This window comes from Maniola jurtina, chromosome 28 (genome assembly GCF_905333055.1).
Source record: "Maniola jurtina chromosome 28, ilManJurt1.1, whole genome shotgun sequence".
In the NCBI taxonomy this organism is placed as follows: domain Eukaryota; kingdom Metazoa; phylum Arthropoda; class Insecta; order Lepidoptera; family Nymphalidae; genus Maniola; species Maniola jurtina.
In genome coordinates this window covers 1,802,475-1,818,194 of record NC_060056.1, presented here as the reverse complement: position 1 = coordinate 1,818,194, position 15,720 = coordinate 1,802,475, and the positions used below count along the sequence as shown (strand labels likewise).

General features: G+C 38.8%; 2 protein-coding genes across 2 annotated transcripts; one reads left to right on the top strand and one right to left on the bottom strand.

The window, feature by feature from the left end:
* Nucleotides 1-4,352: 4,352 nt before the first annotated feature.
* Nucleotides 4,353-8,584, bottom strand: LOC123879686 (uncharacterized protein DDB_G0290685-like). Its single transcript, XM_045927561.1, has 6 exons — nucleotides 8,520-8,584; nucleotides 7,101-8,254; nucleotides 6,108-6,261; nucleotides 5,178-5,324; nucleotides 4,829-4,978; nucleotides 4,353-4,465 (listed from the first exon to the last, which is right to left on the bottom strand). The coding sequence occupies exons 1-6, from the start codon at nucleotides 8,548-8,550 to the stop codon at nucleotides 4,437-4,439; spliced, it is 1,665 nt and encodes a 554-aa protein (XP_045783517.1). The 5' UTR covers nucleotides 8,551-8,584; the 3' UTR covers nucleotides 4,353-4,436.
* Nucleotides 8,585-10,199: 1,615 nt separating this feature from the next.
* LOC123879678 (zinc finger protein 2 homolog) lies at nucleotides 10,200-15,251 on the top strand (the record flags this gene model as incomplete). Its single annotated transcript, XM_045927546.1, has 7 exons — nucleotides 10,200-10,589; nucleotides 10,864-11,038; nucleotides 11,225-11,317; nucleotides 11,447-11,581; nucleotides 11,817-12,064; nucleotides 13,217-13,266; nucleotides 14,002-15,251. Coding segments are annotated over exons 1-7 (2,025 nt in total), but the record flags the coding sequence as incomplete, so codon positions are not given.
* Between the last annotated feature and the right edge of the window lie 469 nt (nucleotides 15,252-15,720).

The following is a 15,720-nucleotide window of genomic DNA, read 5'->3' as shown; positions in this document are numbered from 1 at the left end:
TTGGCCGATATTGGGCGAAAAATAGATGACGAAGAAGTAGCGGAACTGTTACTGAGCGGTCTACCACAGGAATTTGACTCGCTTGTGTCTAATCTGTCTACGTTCTCACTAACATCAAAGATCTCGAGTGAAGTCGTGAGAACTCGTCTACTACAAGAGGAATTGCGGAAAAACGGCTCAAATTCACATAATATATCTGAAGCTGCTTATATTTCAAAACGAAAAGTAAAGTGTCACTACTGTCACAAGGAAAATCACATAAAATCTAACTGTTTTAAACTGAAGCGCGATAAAAAGAAAAACAGTGTGACAGAAAGTAGCAGTGATAATAAATGTATGGCAGCCGCATATCTCTCTAAACACAGACAGGAAGATTGGTTCGTGGACTCTGGGTGCACTGCACACATGTGTAATAAGAAAGAATTCTTTGTGTCACTCAAGTGGACTTCATCGTCAGTATCTGTTGCTAACAATGAGACTATGTTATGTGAAGGTGTTGGGACTGTGAATATTCAATCAAATGACAATGTACTTATTCTTAATAATGTTTTGTATGTTCCTCAGTTAACTACTAATTTGATATCCGTTAGTAAGTTAATAGAATTAGATCTAAGAGTGGTGTTCAATTCGGGAGGTTGTTTTATATTTGACATAGATGATAAACTTATCAGTACTGCTAGTAATTTAAATGGGATTTTTAAATTAAATGGGTGTGTTAGGAATAGGTATTTGCACAAAGAGGAGCACTCTTTGTTCCTTCATAATGAGCAGGAATCACCGAGTGCCGCAGTTGCAGCTCATCAGCAGCCAATGCAGTTATGGCATCAACGGTTAGGGCATCTCAGCTCTAGAGGTATGTTTGCTCTTAGAGATAGGTTAAAACATGGTTGTATGTTTCAGGCTGAGGAATCACTTTCAGATTGTGCTGCTTGTCTTAAGGGCAAGTTGGTCGCAAAACCATTTCCAAAGAGTGGTGCCAGTCGTGCAACCAGGGCTCTGGAGCTTGTACACTCTGACGTCTGTGGGCCCATGCCGGTGAGCAGCTGGGGTGGTGCAAATTATATTCTGACACTGACTGATGATTATTCAAGGAAGAGCTACGTGTACTTGATGAAGAACAAATCTGAGGTATGTAGCCGCTTCATAGAATTTAAAAATATGGTTGAAAAGCAGACTGGTTTATCAATCAAATGTCTTCGTAGTGACAATGGGACTGAGTATGTAAATTCAACTTTGTCTGGGTTTTTACGTGAACAGGGGATAGTGCATCAGCTTACCGTGCCTTATTGTCCTCAACAGAATGCTGTTTCAGAACGGTTGAACCGTACCCTTATGGATAAAGTACGTTGCATGTTGCAACATTCTGGTCTCGACCAGCGGTTCTGGGGAGAAGCAGTAATGACGGCTGTTTATCTTAAAAATAGGTCTCCCACAGCTGCATTGGACGGACAGATTCCAGAAGAGGTTTGGACTGGTTCTAAATTGGACCTTGGTCACCTCAGGGTGTTCGGTTGCCTTGCTTATGCGCTGGTACCTGGCGTTAAGCGGAAGAAGTTAGACCCTAAATGTAAACCTTACATTTTTGTGGGTTATTCTGAAACTACTAAGGGGTATAGACTGGCAGATCCCTGTGACCCTAGAAAAGTGCTTTTGTCTCGTGATGTCACGTTTATGGAAGAGAGATTTTTTAATTTTGGACATGACAATTCTTGTGATAATAATGAAATAATATTTATGAATTCTAGTTTATTACATAATTTATCAAGTGATAATAATGTTAATAATGAATTGTCTAATGTCAACGATAATAATAAATTAATGGAAAATAGTAATTTTAATTCAGATGACAAAATATTATCTAATGGAAGTTTTAATGATAATTCTTGTGTTTCCACAGATACATGGGACACTGGTAGCGAACACAACTCCTCTGTTGAGTGCTCGGCGGATGATGACGTAGAAGATACTGTGACGTCACCACGCGCGACGTTGACTGGAGGGGAAGATGTGTCTGCAGGTTCGCGCCCTATACGTAGTACTCGATCGGTTCTACCTAAAAGGTATGATGACTATGATCTGTCTATGTTTGCAAGGGATGTTTTGGTTGACGAGCCACAGTCGTATCGAGAGGCGATTGATAGTCCTTACCGCGACGAGTGGGTGCAGGCCATGAAGCGTGAGTACAACTCTATGATGGAAAATGAAGTATGGACGCTTGTGGAGCGCCCTAGTGACTGCAATGTCGTAAAATGTAAGTGGGTGTTTAAGGCGAAGTGTGATGCTTCAGGTAATTTTCAGCAATTTAAGGCTAGGTTAGTAGCAAGGGGCTTCACACAAAAAGAAGGGATAGATTATACTGATACCTTTTCCCCAGTTGTACGCCACTCCACTATGAGGTTATTGTTTAGTTTGGCGAATGAATATGACTTGAATATTGATCATATTGACGTAAATACGGCTTTTCTGAATGGCAACCTAAATGAAACTATTTTTATGGAGCAGCCTGAGGGATTTACTGATAGCAAAAATAAAAATAAAGTTTGTCTCTTGAAAAGGAGTATTTACGGGTTAAAACAAGCAAGTAGAATGTGGTATTGTAAGGTTAATGACTTGTTGACTAAAAATAACTTCATACAAAGTAAATGTGAACCATGTGTGTATTATTTCCAGAGAGAAAAGGAAATTATTATTATAGCATTGTATGTCGATGACTTTTACCTGATATATAATAAGGATAGCTCTCATATTAAGGTTTTGTTGAGTTTATTAGAGCATGAATTTAGTATTAAAAACCTAGGTCCTCTTCAGAGCTATCTTGGAATTAGAGTCAGAAGAGATAGAGAAAAAGGTGTACTTAAGTTAGACCAGTCAGTTTATATAAAGAGAGTACTGACCCGGTTTGGTATGTCAGACTGTAAACCAGTTTCGACTCCTATGCAATCAGGATTTAAGTTATGTAAATCAAATGATATATTAAATGATGATGTATATAACTATAGGCAACTTTTAGGTTGTTTGATGTACCTGTCAGTATGTACGCGTCCTGATATTGCTTACACCTGTAGTCAATTAAGTCAGTATAATAACTGTTTTGGTAAATGCCATTGGTCAGCTGCCAAAAGAGTTTTACGGTATTTAGCAGGTACAATTGACTATGGTTTACTCTATGTAAAAAGTAATCGATTGGTATTGAGTGCCTATACCGATGCAGATTGGGCCAATGATTGTACTGATCGTAGGTCATATACAGGGTTTGCAATAAAGCTTGGTAAAAATGTAGTAAATTGGGAGTCTCGTAAACAAAAGTGTGTAGCACTCTCTAGTACAGAGGCAGAATATTTAGCGATAAGCGACGTTTGTAAAGACTTAAGTTTTGTAAGAAATTTCTTGGTAGAGCTCTTTACAAATTTAAAATTGAACTGTATAACTGTGTATAACGACAATCAAAGTGCGCACAGATTATTAGAGTGTAAAGAATATTGTTACAAGCGCACTAAACACATTGATATTCGTTATCACTATGTAAAGGACCTTGTAAATAGCAACTTTGTGACTGTAAAATATTTGTGTACAGAGAAAATGATTGCTGATGTGTTGACCAAACCTCTAGACAAGAAAAAGCATAACATGTTTATTTATGAGCTTTGTGTTCGACATATATCAGGATGAGAAATGTAATGTATACTTTTGTAGTCATAGAGTAATTTATAATTTTTTTATTTTTTGCTGTTTACGTTATATGCATAAGGGGAAGTGTTAGAAATATAATATTTATGTGGTATGCATACAACGTAACACACATATGTACTTACTCTGTGGCTTGTCCTCGTATCTCTTTCTCTCTCTGCTCAACCTCCCAATGACGCGCACTGTGTGTGAGGCTTTTATTTGTAATATTAATTGTATTCAAGTTTGTGTAAAGATATTACTGACGATAATTATGTGTGGTTTATTATGTGCAATAAACAAACTCATAATGTGATTGTGATATTATTTCTGGCCGTTGTAACCACTGCTCGATCCTTGTGACCTCCCAAGACACGCCCGCCAGCTAACACCAATACCGACGAAGTTCTGTCAACGTAGTGTGCCGCTCAGTGGTTAATGCATGGACCTATTATAACTATTTCTCTATGGGTTAATGCCACAGATAACTCACTATTGGCTACAATGCATTCTTGTAACAAGACAACCATCAATTCAGCCAATCATAACAATTCAGATTGTAATAATGATTGATGTAGTCATAGAGACAGTATATATGTAGTTTTTCCGCAATCGACCAGCAGTGAGCAGCGCCCCGGAAATCTGCTCATTTACCACAGACTACTAGGTAACATGTACGATTTTCGTGGCAAAAACATAACCGGTAGGGGTAGTACGAAAAAATAAATAGATAAGATAATATTATCTATTATTATTTAAGTATTCATATTTTATTTTTGTCGAAACGCGCACCTCGGATCTGAAAAGAACAGAAATAAGACCATTACTATGATATCTTGCTTAGTTAAGATACAAGGGGCAAGTGTGCCTAGTACTTTTTCAGCAGCGGATCTAGGCTCCCAGTTCAACGCCAAAAAGTAGTGTAAGTACCATAAACTAATTTGACAGTTCAAAATCGAGTCCTATCTTTCTCGCGCTATCCTTTTCCGTAGCAAGAATTGTGGAAGAGATAACAATTGTCATAGACATAGAGATAGTTAATCCTTCATCCAAGGTCATAGACTAGAACCAGAACCCAACAGGTTTTTGAACAATACAATGCACAGTAATATCGTGTTCAGATTGAACTGCATACTTGTACCTGTTTTGTGCACACTATTACCTCGTTCCAACCTCTCCTTTTCTCTACAACGGATGAACTTCAAAACTGTGTCCTGGTCTCCAGGAGCTGATATCTTGGCCTTGGCAGTAGGAAAGCCAGTCAAAAATGGCGCTGATTGCACACAGGGCTGTCGACTGACTAGTTCCAGCTCTATAAAAAGTAAAAATTGATCAAGTGAGAGTCGGGCCTCACTCTTTTAGGGTTCTGTACATAATAATAAACATCAAACGGGTGGGGTTTGAACCGCCTACCTTTCAGAATTCAGTCCGCTCTTCAACCGTTGAGCTATCGAGGCTCTAATCATCTATTGCATTGAGCTGCAGGAATTTATACGATTTGATTTACTCACTCTCATTAGGATGCTGGCAGTTAAACATCCTGAGGTGGCAAATACTGAGGAAGGTACGGTGAATATTGTGCTGGCAGCGCGCGCATACCATGACCTGACGGGCTGGACACTCCTTCGGGCAGTTATCCTTGTATTCTACGAAGTTTACTGAAACATACTCATCTATACTAATAATAAATAAAATTGGAGTGTCTGTCTGTAATTTCGAAATAACTACCTCATATTAATCTCATATGGTTATTTGAACGATACCAACACTGAATCACACGTATTTAAAATTTTTGTCTGTCTGTCTGTCTGTTTGAAAAGGCTAATCTTTGGAACGGCTGAACCGATTTTGACGGGATTTTCACAGACAAGTAGAGGATTGACCAGGGTGTAACATAGGCTACTTTTTTAACCGACTTTCAAAAAGGGAGTTGTGTTTTTCTACCTATGTACACCGAAATCTCCGAGATTTCTGAACCGATTTGCGTCATTTCTTTTTTAATCGATAGAGGAACTTTGCGACATTGTTTCATTAAAAATTTGGAGTCCAACTCTTCAATCCTGATACTGCAGGGGATCTGACCAATCCACGCGGGCGAAGCTGCGGGCATCAGCTAGTAATTATATATAGTTGTAATACTTGTAACAACTGTCACCCTTCCACGCATCTCCACTACCGCAGGAACCTACTCGGTTATGCTCTATGCCTAAAGATGATGCTATTGATGCATTGATGTAGATTATAATATTACTAGCCGATACCCGCGACTTCGCCCGCGTGGATTTAGGCTTTTCGAAATCCCATGGGAATTCTTTAATTTTCCGGGATAAAAAGTAGCCTATGTGCTAATCCAGGATATTAACTATCTAAACAACTAACAAACTTTCGCCTTTATAATATTAGTGTGATTAGATGATAAAGATTAATAATATTAAAAAAACCTTCATTTTCCTCGGTTTCGTCATACTCCACGTCTAATATCATCGAATCTTTTAATTCTTCTGTTTTTTGGTGCGTCTTATCCATCTTTGTGTCACTAACAATATTATCAAAGTTTTCTTCGCTACCGTCATTTATGTCACCCAATTCCATCATCTAGAAATCATCTATTCTTATATATAAAAATCAATGTTTGTGTTCTATAGGCGGCTAAACCGCTGATCAGATTGTTATGAAACTTTGGTAGGGTGTTCTGAGGGCGCCCGAGATGGTTCCTGCATCAAAAAAACTATATATCTATGAATAAAAAAAAATGTTTGTTTACGGCATTGCAACGCATGCCGGGTACAGCTAGTATTCTACAAAACAAGATAAAGTTAAACAACACTAAAACCCGACTACTACCTTCGAACTGCCGATAGATCGCGATAGATATAATAAAAAAATTGATTTTCTGTCTCTCGGTGTATTTTAACATTGTACGATATTTATATTTATGAGCTCAGAATTTTTTTCTCTTTCTATCCCACTCGATACAATTTAGCAAAAAAAAATATTTTTGGAGACCCCTACTTTTTAGGGTTCCGTACCTCAAAAGGAAAACGGAACCCTTATAGGATCACTTTGTTGTCTGTTCGTCCGCCCGTCCGTCCGTCCGTCCATCCATCCGTTCTTCGATCCGTCCGTCCGTCCATCAGTCCGTCCATCGTGTCTGTCAAGAAAACCGAACCTTTAACCTTTGGCTTTGCCGTGGTCGGGTAAAAAGATTTGTCCTGACTGACTTACCTATCAACGCATAGCCTAAACTACTAGGATTAGAACAAATAAACTAAAAATTTGATCGAACTTCGGCCCTCCTGAGTAAGAAGTTGACGCTTTATAGGTTATTACCGTTATATCACTATCATATGATTTCTATGATAAATAATCCTAACATACCTATTAATTTTTTGACTATTTGATATCATATCATAATATCATTACAATTTTCATACCTCTCGATTTTTAGCTTCACCATGATTATTTTTTTCAATATCTTCATCATAATTTTCTTCAAGTTCTTCGGTATCACCACTATCCAGTCCTTCATCAGGTTTTTCATTACTACCATGATTCTCTTCAGCACGTTGCTGATTAACATCATCATTTTCTTCATCATCAAGTTGTTGCTTATCATCCTCATTCAGTTCTTCACCTTGTTCTTCAATATGATCATAATCATTATTTTCTTCAGAACGTATCTGATTATCATTATCATTTCCTTCATCATCAAGTGCTTGCTCATCATTAGCTTCATTCAATCTTCCATCATGTTCTTCAATACCACCATAACCTTTATTAGCTCCATTGACAAATTCTTGCTTATCACCCTCATCCAGTCCTTCACCTTGTTCTTCAATATCACCATAATCATTATTTTCTTCAGAACGTTTCTGATTATCATCATCATTTTCTTCATCATCAAGTGCTTGCTCATCATTAGCCTCATTCAATCTTCCATCATGTTCTTCAATACCACCATAACCTTTATTAGCTCCATTGACAAATTCTTGCTTATCACCCTCATCCAGTCCTTCACCTTGTTCTTCAATATCACCATAATCATTATTTTCTTCAGAACGTTTTTGATTATCATCATCATTTTCTTCATCATCAAGTGCTTGCTCATCATTAGCGTCATTCAGTCTTCCACCATCTTCTTCATCATCAAATTCTTGTTTATCACCTTCATTCAGTCCTTCACCTTGTTCTTCATTATCATCATAATCATTACTTTCTTCAGCACGTTTCTGTTTATCATCATCTTTAGCGTCATTCAACCTTCGAGTAAGTTTTTTATTATCACTACCATCATTTTCTTTTTCATGCTTTTGTTTATCAACATCATCATAATTTTGGGGTATGAGTTTACTAATGTAATGACTACGTTTAAGACTCTGCTTGCCATGAGGTGTTAGTTTAGGAAAGTCTTCACCATCAGATTTTGTGGGGATATCAAAATCATCACTAACAGATCCTAATGCAAGGTCAGGATGGTTATCTCTCTGGATATAGCCCGGAGAAATAGCTGTGTCATCGTGATTCCGCAAAGAATTGCCATCTACTGTATAGCCATACTTGCTGTGCGATGATGATCTTAAAATACGCTCTGGGAACAAATAGTTATTTTTGAAACTTCGGGATTATAAAATAAGAAATAAGATTTTGATAGACCATAGTGATGACAAACGTAAAATTTAATAAACGCCTTTCTTACTGTTGCGAATAGTTCAATTTTTATTAATCTTATTATTATATATTTGAATTTTTAACGTACCTTATATTTAAACGCGTCCCATCTTAGACATCATCACTTTCCATCATGTGTGATTGTGGTCAAGCGCTTGCCTTTAATGAATACAAAAAAAACCTACCAAATAATAATACCAGACAAAGATTTCGCATTTTTACTAAGAGAGTCAACACAGAAATCAGGTTTTTTTTGAATGATTCGTGAAAGCGCAAATTAAAATACATAACACGCATCAGTGAAATTTCATGATGAATTTTATAGTTTTTTAATCAATTTCTGTGTTAATTAATTACTGACTGAGTGAAAATGTGTTAATTAAAATTAAGCTAAGTACCTTTTTAAATTTTAGGCCCTTTATCATCATGCTATTATACTGGTCTCTCTTAGAATGATTTTTCATTTACTCCAACGACCTAACCTGAAACATATATATTTTTTTAACAAATAGGTACCATTTTACTAATATGAAAAACTAAAACATACAATCATTGGTCGTAAATCCACCAAATGATTTTTATTGTTGTTATACATCGATATCTAATGTTTTTATTTATTTTGTGAAATGTATAAATTAATAACGCTTTTGTCTTATTTTAAAGTTAGTTTTTATGGTGGCTAATGTTTGTATTGTTTGCGTGCATATTCCCATTGAACCGTGCACTCACGGCAAGTTTCTAAAGTTACCCGTGTGTTTACTGTAAACTACAAACTCTATGTTACTGCCACAGACCAATAACAAACGGTTACTGCTTTACTCTATGGTGGTTTCCGATTTCCGTCGGCGCCGGCGGGTTTACCCATAGACTTACGATTTTTTCGCTACGCTCATACCTGTGGCCAGCGATGTCATATCTACCAACTTTTTGGTAGATCTACCAATTTTCACTTCAATCTACCTATCTACCAACTTAGACCTAAAAACTACCTATTTTTAGGATTCCGTAGCCAAATGGCAAAAAACGGAACCCTTATGGATTCGTCATGTCTGTCTGTCCGTCCATATGTCACAGCAACTTTTTTCCGAAACTATAAGAACTATACTGTTGAATCTTGGTAAGTAGATATATACTGTGAACCGCATTAAGATTTTTACATAACTAAATATAGAAAAAATACAATAAATTTTGGGGGTTCCCCATACTTAGAACTGAAACTCCAAAATTTTTTTTTCATCAAACCCTGTGGTGTGGGTATCTATGCATAGGTCTTCAAAAATGATATTGAGGTTTCTAATATCATTTTTTTTCTAAACTGAATAGTTTGCACGAGACACACTTCCAAAGTGGTAAAATGTGTGTGTGTGTGTGTCCCCTGTAACTTCTAAAATAAGAGAATGATAAAACTAAAAAAAAATATAACGTAGGTACATTACCATGCAAACTTCCACCGAAAATTGGTTTGAACGAGATCTAGTAAGTAAAATAACTATACCAAGTGGGGTATCATATTATGAAAGGGCTTTATCTGTACATTCTAAAATAGATTTTTATTTATTTTTATGCATAATAGTTTTTGATTTATCGTGCAAATCGTGCGGTTTTTTTAATTAGTTTGACATAATATCACCACTTTATATATATTTGAATTATTTTTAATCTTAAAAAATCTTCTAAATTGAGGTGGTAGATCTACCAATTTTGAATTTTACATTCTACCAACTTCTACCAACATTTGGCACATAATCTACCAATTTTCTAAAATTCGGGTTGGCAACACTGCGCTGATCGTTCCTCCCTGTGTTGGGGACATAGACAATAGACATACAATTTTCGCTTCGCTCAGTTGGGGACTATACGCAGAGAAACTTTCAGCTTTTATACAATAACGAAGTTCTGGCACGCGCTGGTTCTTAGTATAAAACCGGTTGCCTTTGTGTATTAATTACTTAGATTAGGTTAGGATACCTAATCAAAGATTTTTCGTGGATTCAAAGATCACAATGTTCAACACATTTCTAGTGTTACCCGTTGTCATTTTACGTTTGACAGCAGCTGTTTTGTGATTTTTTAGCACAGCTCTTTGCTATTGATCTGTGGTGGTGACCATGCCTTGAGTTGTTAGCTAAAAATTGTAATAAAAGCTAAGTAAGGAAAATTAAAATTTTCAAAATCTTAGAAATGCGTTGCTGTGTGCCCTTCTGCAAAACCACTGCGGAGGTCGTCTCCGAATCCGAGGAGATTACATTTCACGAGTGAGTGTTTCATTTAAACTTTGTATGTACTATAACCTAGACGCTTGCAGCCCTACTTTGTCTGCAGGGAGGTAACTGACCTGAGCCACCTTATTGCCCTGCTTCCCGCCAACCCAGGCTGATCGGAGCACGGCTCACAAGTGCGCGTTCACAAACCGAGCGAGTCTGTATCCAACTGTAGAGCTCCCCTCCAGGCAGAGCTATTTGCATTTTGTTTAATTATGAGTCACACGTTACGGAAGCTCCGAGCTATAGTCCAGAGTGTAATTTCCAGGTTCCCCAGCGAAGTGCATCTCCGAGCTGCTTGGCTCAGAGCCCTCGGCAAACAAGACACTCTCCTGCCAGAGCGTGCTGTGGTCTGCTCGCAGCATTTTCTAAACGATGACATTTATGAAACAGAAAGTGGCTCAAGGCGGATTCGTACTGGTGCTGTCCCCTCACCAGTGCTGGTAACTCCTTTATAATGCTCCTAGCTTTCATTTTAAGCTATGATACATACACACATCAGTATATACCTAATAGTTCCTTTCAAAGGCTAATTTTTGTACATACAGTTCACATTTCAAGCTTTAGGTTCATTATGGAAGTTGGAAGGTGGAAATGATCATACTTATTACTGACAACATTTTGCACAGGTCTGCATGATATGCCTGGACACTCGCAGCAAGCTGTTTCTGATGAGTAAATACAAGCTGGAAGAAGCATATGAACATTTAGTGGGACATCCTGTAAGTTGTATTTCATATCATTCATAAGTCAGTGTGCAGTCTAAGAGCAGTGTCAACTGCTCGAGCAGTAGACCAGTGCACGGCCGCTCCAAGATTGAGCTGTATATAAATTAGTTGTGTTTGTTGCAGTTGTGTGGTCAAGGAAAGCTCCAACCAACGCTTTGTGTGCAATGTGCCCAGAGACTGGTGAACTTTAGCACATTCAGAGACAAGAGCTTGAGAGCGCGCTCCCTGATGATGGAGCTACTTGACAGACATGAAGTGGTGAGGAATGTTTGATGCACTTTATTGTTATATGTAACAGAATGTTAGGTGTCAACTGTGTTGTTTAAGCGAAGTGTAACATGTTACATTGTGAGCATTCATCAAGTCAGTTCGCGTGATATGTTTAGCTGATGGGATGGACACACTCGTTACAAATGTTACGCTACGATGATATTTCAGATCTGCGAACACCTTTAGGTGCTCAAATTTGCCTAAAGGCATGAACTTGTTTCAGATAACAATACGACACGTCAAATTGATAAGCCGTGTAAAGTACCAACTACAGTCTGACATTGTCTCGGCAGTGTCAGAGCCTGACTACTGCGATGTGTACATAGCACACTCCGACGCGGACGGACGGACAGAACTAGACGCGACTGCGACTGCCGCAACTGATGAAGCAGTTGCAGTGAAACGGGAACTTGAAGACCGTGAAGATGATGAAGACGAGCTAGCCGCGGCCGAAACACAGGCTCCCACCGCGTACGTACCATATGTGACAAACACAGGCTCCCACCGCGTACGTACCATATGTGACAAACACAGGCTCCCACCGCGTACGTACCATATGTGACAAACACAGGCTCCCACCGCGTACGTACCATATGTGACAAACACAGGCTCCCACCGCGTACGTACCATATGTGACAAATACAGGCTCCCACCGCGTACGTACCATATGTGACAAACACAGGCTCCCACCGCGTACGTACCATATGTGACAAACACGCTCCCACCGCGTACGTACCATATGTGACAAACACAGGCTCCCACCGCGTACGTACCATATGTGACAAACACAGGCTCCCACCGCGTACGTACCATATGTGACAAACACAGGCTCCCACCGCGTACGTACCATATGTGACAAACACAGGCTCCCACCGCGTACGTACCATATGTGACAAACACAGGCTCCCACCGCGTACGTACCATATGTGACAAACACACGCTCCCACCGCGTACGTACCATATGTGACAAACACAGGCTCCCACCGCGTACGTACCATATGTGACAAACACAGGCTCCCACCGCGTACGTACCATATGTGACAAACACACGCTCCCACCGCGTACGTACCATATGTGACAAACACACGCTCCCACCGCGTACGTACCATATGTGACAAATACGCTCCCACCGCGTACGTACCATATGTGATGAGTAATGCAAAGTGTATTAATTGTAATTAACTTACTTTACTACTGCTACTAGTCCCATTTGCAAGACACTTTGGATGGTACTCTTTACGAAATAAAACATTATGTAGAAATGTCCTTGGAGTGTAGATAAAAACCAAAAATTATTAACTTTGTACAGTGTTTCCCCGTCGATTCAGATGTGAACAAGATATTTCCTTTGGTAGAAGTGTTATACAAAAGCTTCGACGTAAAGGGCGACTAATATAATATTATTTATTATTCGTTTTAGTCAAAACTATCTGGATTGTAAATTGTGTATTTTTTAAATATTTAATTAATTGTTATCGTTATTACAAATTTACAATTATTATTATTATAAAAATATGAATATTTACAATTATTATGTACAATTACAATATTAATTTGCTCTCTAATAACAATCGGCTGTTTAATTTGCTACTTTTCTATAATTATGACATTATATCCTTTCAGGCACATTATTCAAAAGCGAGATTCGTCGGGAGACTGCGATCAAGCTTTGGGTAAGACAACTAACTTTACACGCGTTTTAACTCTTAAGTTGAGACTAGGCATTCAGCGGCATTTTCAATCCAGCTGGATTTATGCTGGATCAAAGTAAACCCATCTTTTGGCGTTGGATCTAGCGGTGTGGATCCACAATCACCTAAAAACCAGAAACTGTCATTCCATGCAAAAACGCCAAAAAACTTTTTGTTTCGTTTTGTCGCGCGTACTTTAGTTAGTCGCACGCGACGCGATGGAGAGAGCTATGCTTGGAGTTTCTCTGCGTGATCAAATCAGAAATGAGTAGATCCGTAGGGGAACAAGAGTAGCCGACATAGTTCAACGAGTTGCAAAGCTGAAGTGGCAATAGGCAGGGCACATAGTTTGATAACTCGATAGATATTGGGGACCCAAGGTGCTGGAATGGTGACCTCGCACCAGAAGACGCAGCGTTGGAAGACCCCCCACTGGTGGGCGGACGACATCTGACGAGTCGCAGGGAGCCGCTGGATTCAGGCGGCGCAAGACCGTGGCGTGTGGGAGTCCCTACGAGAGACCTATGTCCAGCCGTGGACGTGTATCGGTTGATGATGATGATGATGATGAAGTGAGGTTGCCCTTCTGTCACCCTTGTGACACGTGCTACACCCTCTCTGCACAGTACCAGAGACTCCCTCCTCTAGACCCTCTCTGTACAGTACTTTTAGGTTTGATTTGAGATGAAACGAATATCCGATGCTGTTCTGTTTCAGTCGCTTCTTCGGTTCTCGCGACCAATCACGGAAACGAAGAACATCCAACTGATACAGACGACGAGTTGGGTATATTGTCTTTCGAAAATAATACAAATACTTTTGAATATTCAACGAAACCTCAGGACTCCGAACTAAAACCAAAGGAAACCTTTACAAAAATAAGTGATAATATCAATATTCGAACGACGAGGCGAAACGAACACAATTCTCAGGATATATCCGGTACACAGTTAGGAAACTATAGTGACCAGATACAGTATATCTGTGACGTTTGCCAAAAGATATTTCAACGGAAAAGTTCCTTAGTTACCCACATTAGGGCGCACACTTACGCAAACACTTTCTCATGTAAGTTAAGAAAGCGCAAATTCAGTCAGAACAGTACTTCATCGAGCCCCAGGAGGACTCACACTGGCGAGAAGCCTTTTGTTTGTAAGTTGTGCGATTATAAATGTTCAGTTAACAGTAGTTTAGTGAGTCACATGAGAACTCACACTGGCGAAAAGCCTTTTGTTTGTAAACTGTGCGATTATAAATGTACAATTAACAGCAGTTTAGTGAAACACATGAGAACTCACACTGGCGAAAAGCCTTTCGCTTGTAAGTTCTGTAAATATAAATGCACAGAAAGTGGTAGTTTAGTGAAACACATGAGAACTCACACTGGCGAAAAGCCTTTTGTCTGTAAGTTGTGCGATTATAAATGTACAGTTAACAGTAGTTTAGTGATTCACATGAGGACCCACAATGGCGAAAAACCTTTTGTTTGTAAGTTGTGCGATTATAAATGTACAATTAACAGTAGTTTAGTGAGTCACATGAGGACTCACACCGGCGAAAAACCTTTTGTTTGTAAGTTGTGCGATTATAAATGTACAGTTAACAGTAGTTTAGTGAGTCACATGAGGACTCACACCGGCGAAAAACCTTTTGTTTGTAAGTTGTGCGATTATAAATGTACAGTTAACAGTAATTTAGTAAGTCACATGAGGAGACACACTAGCGAAAAGCCTTTTGTTTGTATACTATGTGATTATAAATTTACAATTAAGAGTCATTTAGTGAGTCACATGAGGACTCACACTGGCGAAAAGCCTTTTGTTTGTAAGTTGTGCGATTATAAATGTACAGTTAACAGTAGTTTAGTGAGTCACATGAGGACTCACACTGGCGAAAAGCCTTTCGCTTGTAAGTTTTGTAAATATAAATGCACAGAAAGTGGTACTTTAGTGAAACACATGAGGACTCACACTGGCGAAAAGCCTTTTGTTTGTAAGTTGTGCGATTATAAATGTACAGTTAACAGTAGTTTAGTGAGTCACATGAGAACTCACACTGGCGAAAAGCCTTTCGCTTGTAAGTTTTGTAAATATAAATGCACAGAAAGTGGTACTTTAGTGAAACACATGAGGACTCACACTGGCGAAAAGCCTTTTGTTTGTAAGTTGTGCGATTATAAATGTACAGTTAACAGTAGTTTAGTGAGTCACATGAGAACTCACACTGGCGAAAAGCCTTTTGTTTGTAAGTTGTGCGATTATAAATGTACAGTTAACAGTAGTTTAGTGAAACACATGAGGACTCACACTGGGTAAGCACCTCGGCTCTTGCTTGTAAGCTAAGCAAGGACAGCTGTCGCGGAACTGCTAGTTCGCTCTGAGGCTTCCTGTACATGAAGCCGGAGCCGCACCGTGAGTTAGTGTCACACTAATTTTA